Raw genomic sequence first — 18,247 nt, 5'->3', positions numbered from 1 at the left:
GGAAATTGAGTATAACTATCACTAGAAGACCAACCCCTTTTCTCCCTGGAGTAGATTCTTGCCTGAGGTAAGTTCAGGCATTCTCTTTGGTACACACGGAGGTTCTTATTAACACTGCCGTTTTAACACTGCCCTTCTTGCTGGGGGTCTTAATGGAGGCTGCCTTGTGGCTTATTTAGTGTTATGTTGCTGCTAAGTTGGGGCTCGTTTTTAAAAATCATTTAATTTATATTGAACTCAGTGTTGTTGAAACAAACTGCGTACACACTGAAGGCATTTGTTGCAGTCTAAACAGATTGTCCTTTGCCAAATGTCTTAACCAGAACTGTTTTTTTTTTTTTTTTGAGACGGAGTCTCGCTCTGTTGCACCCAGGCTGGAATGCAGTGGCATGATCTCGGCTTACTGCAACCTCTGCCTCCGGGGTTCAAGCGATTCTCCTGCCTCAGTCTCCCAAGTAGCTGGGATTACAGGCATCCGCCACCATGTCCAGCTAATTTCTTGTATTTTTAGTAAAGACGGGGTTTCACCATATTGACCAGGCTGGTCTCGAACTCCTGACCTCCTGCCCACCTCGGCCTCCCAAAGTGCTAGGATTACAGGTGTGAGTCACTGTGCCTGGCCCAGGACTGTTATCTGAGGTTCCTTGTACCCCTCTTTGGAGTCTGAAATAGACCATTTCCTGTCACCCTGGGAATTATTACTGTTTTACCGCAAACACCATTTTTTAGACTTTGCACTCAGATATTTTCATCGTTCTTTGACATTGAATTTAAGTGGTTTATGGCCAATGAGATAGCAAATAATTATTTTTTATTTTTTTCTTTTATTATTATTATTTTTTTTTTTTTTTTTTTCAGACGGAGTCTCGCTCTGTCGCCCAGGCTGGAGTGCAGTGGCCGGATCTTAGCTCACTGCAAGCTCCGCCTCCCGGGTTCACGCCATTCTCCTGCCTCGGCCTCCCCAGTAGCTGGGACTACAGGCGCCCGCCACCTCGCCTGGCTAGTTTTTTGTATTTTTTTAGTAGAGACGGGGTTTCACCGTGTTAGCCAGGATGGTCTCGATCTTCCGACCTCGTGATCCGCCCATCTCGGCCTCCCAAAGTGCTGAGATTACAGGCTTGAGCCACCGCGCCCGGCCTGTAAGAGAATTTTTCTGACATCTCTGTTAAGATTGCCGGACTTTTCCTGCTCTGGCATTCAGCTCTTCAGCAGATTACAAAAATTACTTGGGGTCCTTCCAACTTTTTGTTTGTTTGTTTTATGTCCTTATTTTATGTCCTTATTATTGCTGCCGTCATAGGACAACACAGGTCTCTTATTTTATATTAGAACTTGGCAGGATTGTTCCTCATTGGGGGTTGTTCCCTATGGGGGTTGTTCCCTATGTTCTGAGCATGTGTATATCAGACCTGCAAGTTCCAGATCTACCCTATCTTTCAATATCATCGGTTTGAGCAGTGTTTGGACTGACCCAGTAATAATTCTTACACAATATCTCACCTCACTTATTCCAGCAGATACCTCTGAAATAGTGTGAAATAAAACTCTATTCTAGGCCAGGCGTAGTGGCTCACGCTTGTAATCCTAGCATATTTGGAGGCTGAAGTGGACAGATGGCTTGAGCTCAGGAGTTCAAGACCAGCATGGGTAACAAGTTGAAACCGCATCTCTACAAAAAATACGAAAAATTAACTGGGCGTGGTGGTGAGCGCCTGTAGTCCCAGCTGCTTGGGGGAACTGAGGCAGGAGAATGAGGTCTGCTTGAGCCCAGGAGGTTGAGGCCTGCAGTGAGCCAAAATCACGCTACTGCATACAAGCATGGGTGACAAAGTGAGACCCTGTCTCAAAAAAAAAAAAAAAAAAAAACAGCAAAAAACTCTATTCTAGTTCTGCATACAGACCAACACATGGTCTAAGCCACCCTGTCTCAAACCCCTATCCATGTTCTGTTTCAGATACAAATAGGGTTCCATGAAAACAATTTTGTTAGCATTTCTCTGAAAGAATGAGGGGTAAGAGGGAGGAAAGGAATGACTGCACCCTGTAGAGTGGCTATAAAAGTTTTCCTCCAGCATTTAAAAAAATCTGATGATGTATTATATGGGTTTAGTTGACATTATTGTTTGTCCTTAAAAATAAAGTCACAAATCAACAATTAATAATCTCTTTCTTTTCAGTTTCCAAAAAAAGACTTATAGCAAAATGAATAATCCAGCCATCAAGAGAATAGGAAATCACATTACCAAGTCTCCTGAAGACAAGCGAGAATATCGAGGGCTAGAGCTGGCCAATGGCATCAAAGTACTTCTTATCAGTGATCCCACCACGGATAAGTCATCAGCAGCACTTGATGTGCATATAGGTACAATTGAAAATTGTGAATTAAGCTTCATTTTGTTTCATTGACATAATGTTGACATTTATTAGAACTTTCCATACGTGTTTAAATACTCAGTAGTTACAGTTCTGTGTACCTTATTTTATACCAGAACCCTCGTAAAGCTGTTGGTAAACTGCAGTTGTCTCAGTCAAATAATCTTACATTTTCTAAGGACGTTTTGTTAGGTTCCCACCTAAGGTGACCTAGCAGCAAAAATTCATTGCCATTCTTTACAGTAAGAGTTATAATTTTTTTTTTTAACCTTGGTACATTTAATAATATATTCCTTTTTCTTTTTCTGTTTTTTTTTTGTGTTTTTTTGTTTTTTTTTTTTTTGTTTTTTTGAGGCAGAGTTTACTCTGTCGCCAGGCTGGAGTGCAGTGGCACAGTCTCGGCTCACTGCAACCTCTGCCTCCTGGATTCAAGCAATTCTCCTGCCTCAGCCCCCTGAGTAGCTGGGATTGCAGGCGCGTGCCACCATGCCCAGCTAATTTTTATATTTTTATTAGTGACGGGGTTTCACCATGTTGGCCAGGATGGTCTTGATCTCTTGACCTTGTGATCTGCCTGCCTCGGCCTCCCAAAGTGCTGGGATTACAGGCGTGAGCCACCGTGCCTGACCTAATGTCATATTTCATAGGTTCTTGTGTGCACATTTCTTTTTTTTTCTTTTCTTTTCTTTTCTTTTTTTTTTTTTTTTTTTTTGAGTAGAAGTTTCGCTTTTGTTGCCCAGGGTGGAGTGCAATAGTGCGATCTCTGCTCACCGCAACCTCCACCTCCCTAGTTCAAGCAATTCTCCTACCTCAGCCTCCTGAGTAGCTGGGATTACAGGTATGCACCACCACGCCTGCCTAATTTTGTATTTTTAGTAGAGACAGGGTTTCTCCATGTTGGTCAGGCGGGTCTTGAACTCCCGACCTCAGATGATCTGCCCGTCTTGGCCTCCCAAAGTGCAGAGATTATAGGTGTGAGCCACCGTGCCCAGCCTCGTGTGCACATTTCTTTTTTTTTTTTTTTTTTTTTTTGAGGTGGAGTTTCGCTGTTGTCACCCATGCTGGAGTGCAATGGCGTGATCTCAGCTGACTGCAACCTCCACCTCCCAGGTTCAAGCGATTCTCCTCCCTCACCCTCCTAACTGGGAATACAGGTGCCCGCCACCACACCCAGCTAATTTGTGTACTTTTAGTAGAGATGGAGTTTCACCACATTGGCCAGGCTGGTCTCGAACTCCTGACCTCAGGTGATCCACCCACCTCAGCCTCCAAAAGTGTTAGGATTACAGGTGTGAGCCACCACGCCCTGCCATGTGCACATTTCTTACACATTTAATGTTGCTTTAATCAGGTTGCTTTTTTTTTTTTCTTTCTTTTTTCTCTGAGACAGAGTATCACTCTGTTGCCCAGGCTGCAGTGCAGTGGCGCAATCTCCGCCCACTGCAGCCCCCACCTCCAGGTTCAAGCAATTTACCTACCTCAGCCTCCCTAGTAGCTGGGATTACAGGTGCCCGCCACCATGCCCAGCTAATTTTGTAGTTTTATTAGAGACAAGGTTTTGCCGTGTAGGCCAGGCTGATCTCAAACTCCTGACCTCAGGTGATCTGCCCACCTCGTCCTCCCGAAGTGCTGGGATTAGGGATGTGGGCCACTGTGCCCGGGCAGGTTGCTTTTTATGTATGTGTACAGTTAGTGGGACAGTGTTTCTTTTTGTCCTCTTTGAAAACCTTTTAACTCAGTGCCATTTTAGAACTGAGGAAATAAGGTAATATTGAACAAATAACTATTGCCTACCGTAATGCTTTGGACTACCAGAGTGATTTGCAAATGTCATCTAATTTGTACTCACACAGCCCTCTTAGTTGGGTATATATTGAAGCGATTGAGCCAAGATAGGTATTGTGCTTACCATTTCACAACAGCTAGTAGAGCCGGTAACCCCCAAATGCATGCTGTTAGCACTCTGCTATATAGTCTCCTGCAATGAAATCATGACAAGAAAATTCTAGCTCTTAAAACTGTGAGTCCAGCTCTTTCTTCCTGTCCAGTATGTGGTAAAACTAATGTTCGGAGACACTAAGTAACCTGCCCAAAGTTACCAACTAATTAGTGTCAAGAGCAGGCACTAGAGACCAGTCTTCTGACTACTGATTTGCTTTCTAAATAATAGCATTTTAGGTAACTTGTGCTTAACTTTCTCTGATTATATGGTTGGAGTTGTCATACTAACAAGAACTACAAGTCATCTGTACTTACTAGCTTTCAACATAAGACAATGATTTATTATATACGTGTTTTCTCTTTCAGGTTCATTGTCGGATCCTCCAAATATTGCTGGCTTAAGTCATTTTTGTGAACATATGCTTTTTTTGGGAACAAAGAAATACCCTAAAGAAAATGAATACAGCCAGTTTCTCAGTGAGCATGCAGGAAGTTCAAATGCCTTTACTAGTGGAGAACATACCAATTACTATTTTGATGTTTCTCATGAACACCTAGAAGGTGCCCTAGACAGGTAATGCAGAATACCCTATGAATTATCCAACTTTGTGTACTTGTCACATTAATAATAATAACAATTATTATTTCTACAGAGATGGCTTTATAGCTTCATAGTTTAACAAAAGGTATTTTAACCTGTGTTTTTCCCTGTGTTTTCTGAAAAAGAAAAAATGAATGATGTCATATATTTACTGAGTGGTAGAGGAATAATAATGGCATGACTTTAAATGAGTCTTCAGGCCTGCAAAGTATTTTATTGAGGTATAGAATTTTTAGCAGCCCTTTCCATTCTAACTGGTGTTACATCTAAAGCATGTGATGAGGACTAACCTGATAGTGTCATTGATCTCTTTTCAGACATACTTCTCTTCCAGAATGCTAAACCTTAAATATTCGCTCCTCATTCATTTCCTTGCTTCTCAAGGATGCTTAGTAGATACAGAACGTTTTGATCTGCTATTTCAACCATGGGGATATTTTGAAAGTGTATTCTGGAGCAAACTCCATTAGGCCAATTTAATTTCTTGGTCAATATATATATATTTTTTCTTTAGATGGAGTTTCGCTCATGTTGCCCAGGCTGGAATGCCATGGCGCAGTCTTGGCTCACTGCAACCTTCGCTTCCCGGGTTCAAGCAATTCTGCCTCAGCCTCCTGAGTAATTGGGATTACAGGCATGTGCCACCATGCTCGGCTAATTTGGTATTTTTAGTAGAGATGGGCTTTCCCCATGTTTGTCAGGCTGGTCTCGAACTCCTGACCTCAGGTGATCCGCCCACCTCACCCTCCCAGAATGCTGGGATTACAGGTGTGAGCCACTGCACCCAGCCTTGGTCAATATATTTTTTTTTTGGATCAATTTTTTATACAGCTAACAATTTCTAATTTTTTTGTTACATCAGCAATTTGATTCATTATTTGAAGTGTAACTTATCCTTGGTGAATATTTATAGTTTTCTGTGATGCCAAGGTGTAATTCAGCAACTTTTTTGATCTATAATGAAATTTGACACTTTTAGTCACTGTCAGCTTTATTTGCTTACTTTTAATAATAATTGTTATATTTTTGAAAAAACATTATCAAAGCGAGGGCGTGGGTTTATGATATGTACTGGGTCAAAGTAGTCTGTTTCCTACTTATTCTAATATTTTATGTTTCAGTCTTTAGGCAGCAGCTTTGAGGTATAATCATCTCTGATATGTATTCCCAGAGGACTTCCATTAATGAGTGCCCTGGAATCATACACTGAATTTCATTTCCTGCTTTACAAATGCTGCAGCAGATGTTCATATAGTAGATCTCTGTATGATGGAGGATGTCTGTTACTTGTCTCAAACTAAAAATCCACTTGTATAAGAGGATCATTTTAAAAACCTGATTATACTGTGTCAAACATGATCCTTTATCTGGGCCTATCCAGCTTTGGTATGTAGCTGTTAGACATTTTTCCCAGCCTCGAGGTATTGAGGTGGGTAAAAGATGTTATGTGGCCAGAAATTCTCTGTTTTCATACATCTTTGATTATAGACTCCAGATAGATAGAGTTTCCCCTTGTGGTATATGTAAAGTACTTAGCACAGTATCGTATTTACTTATGCACTTAAAGTGAATAGCAAGTAATGATAATGGCTTCTGTGACAGCTGGACTGTGAGGTGTAGTAACTGAGATGTTTATAGACCTAAGAGTTCCTTATACCCACTGAATAAAATAGTCCTGTTCAGAGCCTCTGCTCTTAACTTCATCTAAATCAAGTCTTATTCTATAAAATGGGATGTAAAGTTTCTTAAGAATTACTACAGGAATCCTGAGTTAAATTTAACCTGATATAGAAGAGTTAATTTATTAGCTGTAGGTATCTTAAACTTTGGTACTATTATTAAGGAATAGCCTCAAGAAAGGCCTATTGGTTACTTATGTTAAAGTTACATACTGTGTTATTTACTGAATCACTGCTTATTAAAAATTTATGGACTGTTTCTCTTATAATTTCATCAAAGCCCATAATCATGTCTTAGGCAAATTATGTCATACCTCAGGTTTTTCACTGCGTTATGTTTTTTCCTACTAATTCAAGTTTGTTTTTCTACATAAGAAGAAAGAAATATTCAAATTGAGCCTGTTAAAAGTAGGTCACTTGTTTGTCCTAAGGTGCCTGAGTCTTAGTGACATTGCACCTAAAACTGTAAATTTAAGATTGGCCTCAAAACTATGACCTGCCTTTTTCTTTCTTTCTCTTTTTTTTTTTTGGAGAATTAGCCACATATAACAGTTTTTATAGACATGCCAAATTAAAAATCTTAAATAGACTGCTGTTGTCTCCATAATCTTCCTTTTTTGGTGTTAATTTTTTAAATTTTCACTATTTATCATCTCTGGGGTAGATCAACTCCTCTGCAGTTACCTCTGTTCAATATTAGATTTTTCTTCTGTTCCATAGCACTTATTTTGTATTCCTTTTTTCTTAGTAGCAATGGTTGTTTTGTTTCTGATTCTGCAAAATTTGCATTTCCTATCTAATAAGTTTGAAAAATCTTTTTAAAAGACCATTCTTTTAAAATGACATCTTTCAAGTTTTAATTATGTTTCATACCCTTAGGTTTGCACAGTTCTTTCTGTGCCCCTTGTTCGATGAAAGTTGCAAAGACAGAGAGGTGAATGCAGTTGATTCAGAACATGAGAAGAATGTGATGAACGATGCCTGGAGACTCTTTCAGTTGGAAAAAGCTACAGGGAATCCTAAACACCCCTTTAGTAAATTTGGGACAGGTTTGTCAACAGCTGCTTTCCTTGACCTCATTTAAACCCAAGGCCACTGCATAGTATTATATTTTATGTTTATATAAAATATATTTATGTATATATTTATGTATATAACCCATGGCATATACAGTTCATGGCATATTTTACATTTCAGGATAGATTTCAAAATTCCACATTTCTACTTATATCCTGTTCAAATAGGGTTCTAAATGTTTAAGGAGCAGAGCAGTTAGAGTTGTGAATAGATATTAACCAGCATTCCATATGGAGAAGATAATAGATTCTTTTATTCCAAAGCCTACCTTCCAAAGTACTTTTTTTTGTAAAGGCTCACTATAGTATTGTTGAATCCACTTGTCCTCATTTCCTCCACTTCTGCTAATCCAGATGCATAGCATCTGCTCTGGGGTTAACTCTGTGGGAGACAGGACACTGTAGAAGACACAGAAGATCCCTGCTCTGAAAGTGCTACAATCTCCTAGAGGGAGATAAGAAGTGGGGATAACAGGAAGTAGAATAAGATAAATGTGGAGACTCTTGACTTTATAATTGTACCTTTTTCTTCAATTTTTCATTAAAAAGTACTTATTTAAATATTTAAACAGTAGAAAAGCATTTAAAGTAAAAATAAAAGCAGAAACACCAAGTCTGTCTATTCTTTATCTATTCCTGCCAGTCCTACTCACCAGAGGTAATCATTGTTAACAGATTGCTTTACTGTTAAAATACTGTTTTGGGTATTATAAAAGTTTATAAGAATAATGATAATATATTATTTAGTGTACTTAGAAATTTATGCTTAAAAATTAACTTCTCTGACAACATGCTTATTTTATAAATTAGTTTTGGGAACTTTTTAAAACCATAAAGACAACTTTAAGTTTGGATATCATTCTAATATGTCAAACAGCAGTCAGAGAAATTAGCATAGCTTTACAGATTTAGGAGTTTTAAAAAATTACACTTTGAAGCAATGATATTATATTCTTTAGAACCGTAGTACTCGGCACTCAATATTAACATAATTGCCAAGATGAATAGTGTGGTTCTTAGAATGTCTACATAATGCTGAATTTTTTGAGAAGTGATTTTTGTGGAGAACATCAGCATACATGGTATGTAAAGAAGGGAATGTGAGTTTTAAAAAACAAATATCAGGTCAGGCATGGTGGCTCATGCCTGTAACTGCAATACTTTGGAAGACCAAGGTGGGAGGATTGCTTGAGTTCAGGAGTTTGAGACCAGCCTGGGCAACATAGTGAGACACTGTCTCTACAAGAAAATAAAATAATTAGCCAGGCATGGTGGTATGTGCCTGTAGTCCCTGCTACCTGGGAGGCTGAGGATGGCTTGAGCCAGTGAGGTCAACTACAGTGAGCCGCAATTGAGCCACTGCACTCCAGCCTGGGTGATAGTAAGACCCTGTCTCAAAAACAAACAAACAAAAAAAACAACTTTTTTTTGTTTTTTCAAAAACATTACATTCAAATGATTATTTATTTATTTGAGATGGAGTCTGGCTTTTGTCACCAAGGCTGGAGTGCAGTGGCCTGATCTCAGCTCACTGCAACCTCTGCCTCCCAAGTTCCAGCAATTCTCCTGCCTCAGCCCTCTGAGTAGCTGGGATTACAGGCGCCCGCCACCACGCCCAGCTAATTTGTGTACTTTTAGTAGAGATGGGGTTTCGCCACGTTGGTCAGGCTGGTCTTGAAATCCTGACCTCAGGTGATCCGCCCACCTCAGCCTCTCAAAGTGCTGGAATTACAGGCATGATCCACCGCGCCCAGTGATTATTTGTTTTTTAAAGTAGTCTCTTTGGTATGTTAGATACTTACACAAACAATGCTACTATTGTGCAGAATATGTTGGAGCTCCTCTTTGGGAGTTGCCTTTTTTAAAATAACCTCACTGGTGACAAATTATAATCAGCATAATCAGAAAGCAGTTACACATTTTCCAGAAATAAATCCAGTGAATAAGGTGAGTAATGTTACTTCTGGTCACAAACAAGGAACATTTTTTTTTTCCTGTAGAGATGGGATCTCACTATGTTGACCAGGCTGGTCTTGAACTCCTGGCCTCAAGTATTCTTCCTGCCTTAGCCTCCCAAAGTGCTGAGATTATAGGCATGAGTCACCATGCCTGGCCACAAGAACAATCTTAAAATATTCTGTAGAAGGGTTTCAGGAATGATGGGCAAAGAGATACATTGCATGGCATATCCATATGGGTGAAGTTTCAGGGCATATTTCTTTTTATAGCCTGACAAAGCTAGGCAGTTAGTAAAGTACATGGTAATATAAACAGCTGAGAAACAAGTGAGCCAGACTCAGTACACAGTACAGAAAATGTGATATAATAGAAATGTCAAGTTACCTTCTGATTTTAGAATTATAAACTTACATTGAATTTAGAAGTTCTATGTATTTTTTTTTTTTTTGAGACAGAGTCTTGTTCTGTCACCCAGGCTGGAGTGCAGTGGTGCAATCTCGGCTCACTGCAAGCTCTGCCTCCCGGGTTCTCGCCATTCTCCTGTCTCAGCCTCCCAAGTAGCTGGGACTACAGGCGCCCGCCACCACGCCCTGCTAATTTTTTGTATTTTTTTTTTTTTTTAGTAGAGACGGGGTTTCACCGTGTTAGCCAGGATAGTCTCGATCTCCTGACCTCGTGATCCGCCCGCCTCAGCCTCCCAAAGTGCTGGGAGTACAGGCGTGAGATACCGCGCCTGGCCATAGTTCTATGTATTTTTAAGGTCACAGGTACATTTGAAAATTTGATGAAAGCTCTATGCCCTCATCTCAGATATTATGCATATTTAAAACTTTGCAAAAGTGATCCTTGAAGTAGGATCCTTTGTCAGAAATTCATGCTAATGTATGTAGATTGCTTTAGCCTCAGATGTTTTTGTGAATGTGGGCCACTTTGTTCATCAGGGAATTTGTTTTTGTTTTTGTTTTTGTTTTTGAGAGAGTCTTGTTCTGTTGCCCAGGCTGGTGTACAGTATGGTGATCTTGGCTCACTGCAACCTCTGCCTCTCAGATTCAAGTGATTCTCCTGCCTCAGCCTTCTGAGTAACTGGGATTACAGGCACCCACTACATTGCCCAGCTAATTTTGTATTTTTAGTAGAGATGGGATTTCACCATGTTAGCCAGGCTGATCTCAAACTCCTGACCTCAAGTGATCCCCCCGTCTCAGCCTCCCAAAGTGCTGGGATTACAGGCATAAGCCATCATGCCTGGTCTCATCAAGGGATTTTGATTTAAAATAATAATACTAGGAAAAGGCATGTATTTTTGAATGAATAAAAACCACACATTGTATTATCTGTTTTTTTTTTTTTTTTGAGACGGAGTCTCACTCTGTCGCCCAGGCTGGAGTGCAGTGGCCGGATCTCAGCTCACTGCAAGCTCCGCCTCCCGGGTTTACGCCATTCTCCTGCCTCAGCCTCCCGAGTAGCTGGGACTACAGGCACCCGCCACCTCGCCCGGCTAGTTTTTTGTATTTTTTAGTAGAGACGGGGTTTCACCGTGTTAGCCAGGATGGTCTCGATCTCCTGACCTCGTGATCCGCCCGTCTCGGCCTCCCAAAGTGCTGGGATTACAGGCTTGAGCCACCGCGCCCGGCCTGTATTATCTGTTTTAAGAAAACTTTACAGTAAGATGTTTGTCCCTAGCATTTTTCATGCTTCAGAAATAGTATAGATTAGTGGCTTTCAAACTCTTTTTTGTATACAACTCATAGTAAGAAGGGCATTTTATTTGGCAATTCAGAGCACATATATGTGTTTGTGTGAGCAGCTGAAACAAAAGTTTTGTCAAACACTATCTTACATCATGGGATGCAGTCTGACACTTTCCGTTATATTCTATTTTTTGTTGTTTTTTTTTTCCTAGAGAAACTCTGGTCTGCTAATACTTTAAATGCATTTAATTACAATATAATGGGTCCTGACCCACAGTTTTAGTAGTCCAAAGTGATAGACAATAAACTCTGAGCATTGGATAAAATACAGCACTCATCCGTGAACAAAAATAAACCACAACAATAAAAAACTTTTTTTTTTTTTTTTTGAGACGGAGTCTCGCTCTGTCGCCCAGGCTGGGGTGCAGTGGCGCGATCTCAGCTCACTGCAAGCTCCGCCTCCCGGGTTTACACCATTCTCCTGCCTCAGCCTCCTGAGTAGCTGGGACTACAGGTGCCGCCACCTCGCCTGGCTAGTTTTTTGTATTTTTTAGTAGAGACAGGGTTTCACCGTGTTAGCCATGATGGTCTCGATCTTCTGACCTCGTGATCCGCCCATCTCGGCCTCCCAAAAGTGCTGGGATTACAGGCTTGAGCCACCGCGCCTGGCCAATAAAAAACTTTCAAGCTGATTAAAAACTATTGTCAAACATCATGATTAATGGAGGTTTCAGAAGATTTCTGTTGAAAAAATAAGGATGCCCACTATCACTTTTTGTTTGGCTATACTTACAAGTATTAATCATTACAGTAAGTCAAGGGGAAAATGTGATTATAAAAGATGGAAAGGAAGCACCACAAACAAAACCTATTTCTTTATTTCTATATGATAGGATTGCCTCCATAAAAATACTGAAGGAAATCTTCAGATCAGTCATTACAAATAATTAAGCAAGGTTGCCAGAAAGAAGAGGAACACACTAAAATTGCGGTTGGTTTTTTTGTTTTGTTTTGTTTTTGTTTTTGTTTTGAGATGGAGTCTCACTCTGTCACCCAGGCTGGAGTGCAGTGGCGCGACCTTGGCTCACTGCCATCTCCGCCTCCCGGGTTCAAACGATTCTCCTGTCTCAGCTTCCCAAGTAGTTGGGATTACAGGCGTGAGCCACTGTGCCCGTTCATGTTCTCGTATCAATAGTCAATTACAGGAAAATGCTGGGGTAAAAATTATTTCATTCTCAATATTTAACAAAGCTATAAAATACTCAGAAATATGCCCCAAATTTCTCTAAATTCAATGCAGTGCCAGTTGAAAGTCCTGTAAGTTTTTTTGAGGGTTTTTATAATCTCATTATAAAATTAATAGGAGAGTAAAAGGCCAAGAATAGCTAAGATAATTTTGAAGAACAAGGAAAACTACTTCTACCAGGTACCAAGACTTATTATAAAGTTCTAGTTGTTACAGTATTAGAATTGATGCAGGGGTGCATGAAGATACCGGTAGAACAGATTATAGACCCTGGAAACATATCCACAAACATGGAAACTTGATGTAAGGAAGAGGTACATTACAAATGAATGAAAAAAATATAGTTCTTTCTTAGGACTTTATGTAGACTTTCCATAGACTACAGGCACGTGCCACTGAGTCTGGTTCGCTGCAACTTTTAAAATATATGAGAATTTTTTTGATCTTCAGGTGGAAGAAAAATTCTTAAACACACAAAAAAAAACCCCATAAAGATAGACATAAACCATAGGTTTAGAGATAAACTTGACCTCATTGAAATTTAAAATTCTTGTTCAAAAGAGACACAAAAAGCTAGATGTGGTGGTATGCACCTGTAATCCCAGCTTCTCAGCAAGCTGAGGCAGGAGGATGGTTTGCACCCAGGAGTTCAAGACCAGTCTAGGCAACATAGACCCTGTCTTTTTTCTTTTTTTTTTTGAGACAGAGCCTCACCCTGTTGCCCAGGCTGGAGTGCAGTGGTGCAATCTTGGCACTCTGTAACCTCCTCCTCCTGGGTTCTAATGATCCTCCTATCCCAGCCTCACAAGTAGCTGAGACTGCACGCACACGCTACAGCACTCAGCTAATTATTTAATCTTTTTTTTTTTGAGACGGAGTCTCGCTCTGTCGCCCAGGCTGGAGTGCTGTGGCCGGATCTCAGCTCACTGCAAGCTCCGCCTCCCAGGTTCCCGCCATTCTCCTGCCTCAGCCTCCCCAGTAGCCGGGACTACAGGCGCCCGCCACCTCGCCCGGCTAGTTTTTTGTATTTTTTAGTAGAGACGGGGTTTCACCGTGTTAGCCAGGATGGTCTCGATCTGCTGACCTCGTGATCCGCCCGTCTTGGCCTCCCAAAGTGCTGGGATTACAGGCTTGAGCCACCGTGTATTTAATCTTTTGTAGAGATGGGGTCTCCTTATGTTGCCCAAGCTGATCTCAAACTTTTAGGCTCAAGTGATCCTCCTGCCTCAGCCTCCCAAAGTGCTAGGATTACAGGCATGAACCATCTTGCCCATCCTCTTCACTTCTCTACCCAGTTTCCTTCCATGTCAGGTTGATGTCAATATTAAATGAGATTGTGCTTGTGAAGCCCATAATAATGTTAAATAAATCATGTTAATAGTATAATACCTGATTGGTAGCTGTGAAAGGACAGTAGGATTCTGAAAAGGTCCTTGCCTTGATTCCATATAGATTTTAGGATTGTTTTTTTCTATTTCTGTGAAGAATGTCATTGGTATTTTGATGGGGGTTGCATTGAATCTGTAGATATTTGGATAGTATGGAATTTTAACAATATTAGTTCTTCCAGCCCATGAATACAGGATATCTTTCCTTTTTGTGTGTGCCCTCTTTAATTTCTCTCATTAGTATTTTATAGTTTTCATTGTAGAGATCTTTTACTTTTTTTTTGTTTTTCTGAGACGGAGTCCCACTCTTTTGCCCAGGCTGGAGTGCAGTGGCACCATCTCAGCTCACTGCAGCCTCCACCTCCTGGGTTCAAGTAATTCTGCCTCAGCCTCCCAAGTAACTGGGATTATAGGCTTGCACCACCATGCCCAGCTGATTTTTGTATTTTTAGTAGAGACGAGGTTTCGCATGTTGGCCAGGCTGGTCTCAAACTCCTGAGCTCAAGTGATCCGCCCAACTTGGCCTCCCAAAGTTCTGGGATTACAGGTGTGAGCCACTGCGTCCAGGCTGAGATCTTTTACTTTTTTGGTTCAATTTGTTCTTAGAGGGTGTGTGTGTGTGTGTGTGCTTTGTGTTTTTTTGTGTGTGTGTTTTTTGTTTTTGTTTTTTGTAGCTATTATAAATGGGATTGCTTTCTTGATTTGTGGGGTTATTTTTCTTTTTTTCTCTCCAGATTGTTCACTGTTGGCATATAGAAATGCCACTGATTTTGGTATGCTGACTTTTGTATCCTGCAACTTTACTGAATTCATTTATCAGTTCTAACAGGTGTTTTTGGTAGAGTCTTTAGGTTTTTCTAAATATAAGATTATGTTGTCTATAAACAATGGCAGTTTGACTTCTTTCTTTACATTTCGGATGCTCTTTATGTCTTGTCTAATGGCTCTGGCTAGGACTTCCAGTACTATGCTGTATAAAGTGGTAAAAGTGGGGATGCTTGTCTTCTTCAGATCTTAGAGCAAAGGCTTTCAATTTTTTGCTGTTCCATATGATGTTAGCTCTGAGTTTGTCATATATGGCCTTTATTGTTTTGACATATGTTCCTTCTGTACCCAGTGTATTGAGAATGTTTATCGTGAAGGGATGTTGAATTTTGTCAAATGCCTTTTTCAGCTTATGGTGTTTGTCCTTGATTTTGTTACTGTGATGTATCATGTTTTTGTTTTGTTTTGTTTTGATACAGTCTCACTCTGTTGCCCAGGCTGGAGGGCAGTGGTACAATCTCGGTTTACTGCAACCTCTACCTCCCGGGTTCGAGTGATTCTCTTGCTTCAGCCTCCCCAGTAGCTGGGATTACAGGCACATGCCTGGCTAATTTTTGTATTTTTAGTAGAGACTGAGTTTTGCCATGTTGGCCAGGCTGGTCTGGAACTCCTGATCCAAGTGATCCACCCGCCTTGGCCTCCCAAAGTGCTGGGATTACAGGCATGAGCCATTATACCTGGCCCTGTGATGTATCATGTTTATTGATTTGTATATATTTGTATATATTTTGTGTTTGTTTGTTTGTTTGAGATGGAGTCTCACTCTTTCGCCTAGGCTAGAGTACAGTGGTGCCATCTCGGCTCACTGCAAACCTCCACCTTCTGTGTTCAAGCGATTCTGCTGCCTCAGCCTTTCAAGAAGCTGGGATTGCAGCACCCACCACCACGTCTGGTTAATTTTTGTATTTTTAGTAGAGACAGGGTTTTACTATGTTGGCCAGGCTGATCTCAAACTTCCGACCTTAGGTGATCCACCTGCCTTGGCCTCCCAAAGTGCTGGGATTATAGACATGAGCCACTGTGCCCAGCCTGATTTGTATATGTTGAACCATCTTTGCATCCCTGAGATGAATCCTGCTTGATCATGTTGAATGATACATATATATTTATATTTTTCTTTTCTTTTTCTTTTTTTTTGAGGTAGAGTCTCGCTCTGTCACCCAGGCTGGAGTGCAGTGGCGCAATCTCGGCTTACCGCAACCTCCACCTCCCAGGTTCAAGCAGTTCTGCCTCAGCCTGCCAAGTAGCTAGGATTACATGCCTGCCACCATGCCTGGCTAATTTATGAATGATATTTTTACTATGTTATTGAATTCAGTTAGTGTCCACTTTGGCTTTTTCTCTTCATTATTCAAATATGCATTTAGTTTCATAGTTCCTGATAAATTGGAAGCCATTTTTCTGCCCTGTTTTGTTTTTTTGTTTGCCTCTTCATGGAATTAAAGTAGGAACAGTTGAATATTTACAAGTAGGTTTAGAATAGGAAAAGGAAAAACTTAGTTCTGGTTATGCCTTACTGATCTGTTTCTCCAAACATAACTCTGCCGACACTGTGGGAGCAACTGGGTTTAGTCAGCTGGGAGGGAAATAAAAGAAGGAGGTCAAAGAGTGGGTGGGAGCATTGAAACAGGTACTCCTTCATGTATAGGTAGAATGAAAGGCAAAGTAGAAGACAAGAATACAGAGGGTGGGGCTGTGTTTTAGGTGTGGGTGACTTTTTTTTTTTTTTTTTGAGACCGAGTCTTACTCTTGTTGCCCACACTGGAGTGACATGGCATGATCTTGGCTCACTGCAACCTCCACCTCCTAGGTTTAAGTGGTTATCGTATCTCAGCCACCCAAGTTGCTGGGATTATAGGCGCATACCACAATGCCCAGCTAATTTTTTTTTTTTTTTAAGTAGAGACAGGGGTTTCACCATGTTGGCCAGGCTGGTCTCGAACTCCTCACCTCAGGTGATCTGCCCACGTTGGGCTCCCAAAGTGCTAGGATTATGGTGTGAACCACTGCGCCCAGCTAGTGAAAAGAAAGAAAATTTCTTTTCTTTTTTCTTTTCTTTTCTTTCTTTCAGACAGGGTTTCCTTCTGTCATTCAGGCTGGAGTGCAGTCGCATAATCTCGGCTCACTGCAGCCTTCATTTCCTGCGTTCAAACGATTCTCCTGCCTCAGCCTCTGGAGTAGCTGGGATTGCAGGCATGTGCCGTCACACCTGGCTAGTTTTTGTATTTTTATTAGAGTCAGGGTTTCACCATGTTGCCCAGGCTAGTCTCAAACTCCTGAGCTCAAGTGATCTCTGACTCCGCTGCTATTTACTCTGGTATGCTTATTGCAAGTTCATAGGATTGTAAGTATAAATGAGCCCGAATTTTGTCTGTCTCAGTTGAAAAGTAATTTTTTTAGTTCCCCTACATGTAAAGTGCATTTGAAAATGCAAAGAAGTGTAACCAGTGTCATTGCACTCAAGGTGCTGAAAGTTTCGTTGGGGAAGCAAGGCAAACCCAGGATTTCATTGAGTGTAATTTTAGCTTCGATTTTCCAGGATCATCATCTCTCCTTTTTCTCCCTCCTTTTTCTTACTAATTTTTATTGAGTGCTGTGCTAAGTTCTTTACATGGATTATTTAATTTCTAATAATTCTCACAGTAACCCCAGTAGGTAGATGCTTTTATTTCCATCTTATATATGTATAGATTAAGACTTAAGATAATTAAATTGCCTAGGGTCCCTCAGCTTTTAAGTGCTAGAGTCAGGATCTGAGTCCAGATTTGGAGCTTTTAAACACTATTCTATTTTGCCTGTTTTAGTGTTGCCCAGAATTTAATTCTCCAGGATCTTAGTGGAGATGCAGTTTCACTTCTGCTGAAGTATAGGTAAGATTTCCTGGCCGGGCGCGGTGGCTCATGCCTGTAATCCCTGCACTTTGGGAGGCTGAGGCGGGCGGATCACGAGGTCAGGAGATCGAGACCATCCTGGCTAACACGGTGAAACCCTGTCTCTACTAAAATACAAAAAATTAGCCGGGCGCGGTGGCGGGCGCCTGTAGTCCCAGCTACTCGGGAGGCTGAGGCAGGAGAATGGCGCGAACCCGGGAGGCGGAGCTTGCAGTGAGCCGAGATGGTGCCACTGCACTCCAGCCTGGGCGACAAAGTGAAGACTCCGCCTCAAAAAAAAAAAAAAAAAAAAAAAAAAAGATTTCCTTAAGCAGAAGGAAGAGCCATTCAAGGGGAAAAAGAAAAGGAATTATTATTTATTGTATTTGGCTAATGTTTTAGTCTTGCAGGGAGTACAGAGAGGAGAGAGATAGGGCGGTAGTGAAACTCTCTGTATAGGTTATGGATTTCAATTATTAAGTCAGTCTGAACTCAAAGCCTGTGTTCTTCATGATAATAATTAGGTTGACCCCCAAAACCATGACATGAAGAAAAGACCAAGGAGTGAGCCTGGTTTCTTTTGGAGAACATGAGTTAG

General features: G+C 40.9%; 1 protein-coding gene across 9 annotated transcripts in view; it reads left to right on the top strand.

The window, feature by feature from the left end:
- IDE (insulin degrading enzyme) overlaps positions 1–18,247 on the top strand; it is a 118,795-nt gene that overhangs the window by 29,713 nt on the left and 70,835 nt on the right. For 6 of the 9 annotated variants that reach the window (XR_013397679.1, NM_001258074.1, XM_077945043.1 and 3 more), the window contains 3 exon segments: positions 2,178–2,362; positions 4,681–4,888; positions 7,474–7,643. Coding sequence is in view for 8 of the 9 variants with exons in the window: in NM_001258074.1 (NP_001245003.1) it covers positions 2,178–2,362; positions 4,681–4,888; positions 7,474–7,643 (563 nt within the window). In the remaining variant the exon portion in view is untranslated. 9 annotated transcript variants of the gene reach the window in all.

Source organism: Macaca mulatta, chromosome 9 (genome assembly GCF_049350105.2).
Source record: "Macaca mulatta isolate MMU2019108-1 chromosome 9, T2T-MMU8v2.0, whole genome shotgun sequence".
Classification (NCBI taxonomy): Eukaryota; Metazoa; Chordata; class Mammalia; order Primates; family Cercopithecidae; genus Macaca; species Macaca mulatta.
Note: the sequence above shows the minus strand (reverse complement) of the source record. Positions and strands in the feature narration are given on the sequence as shown.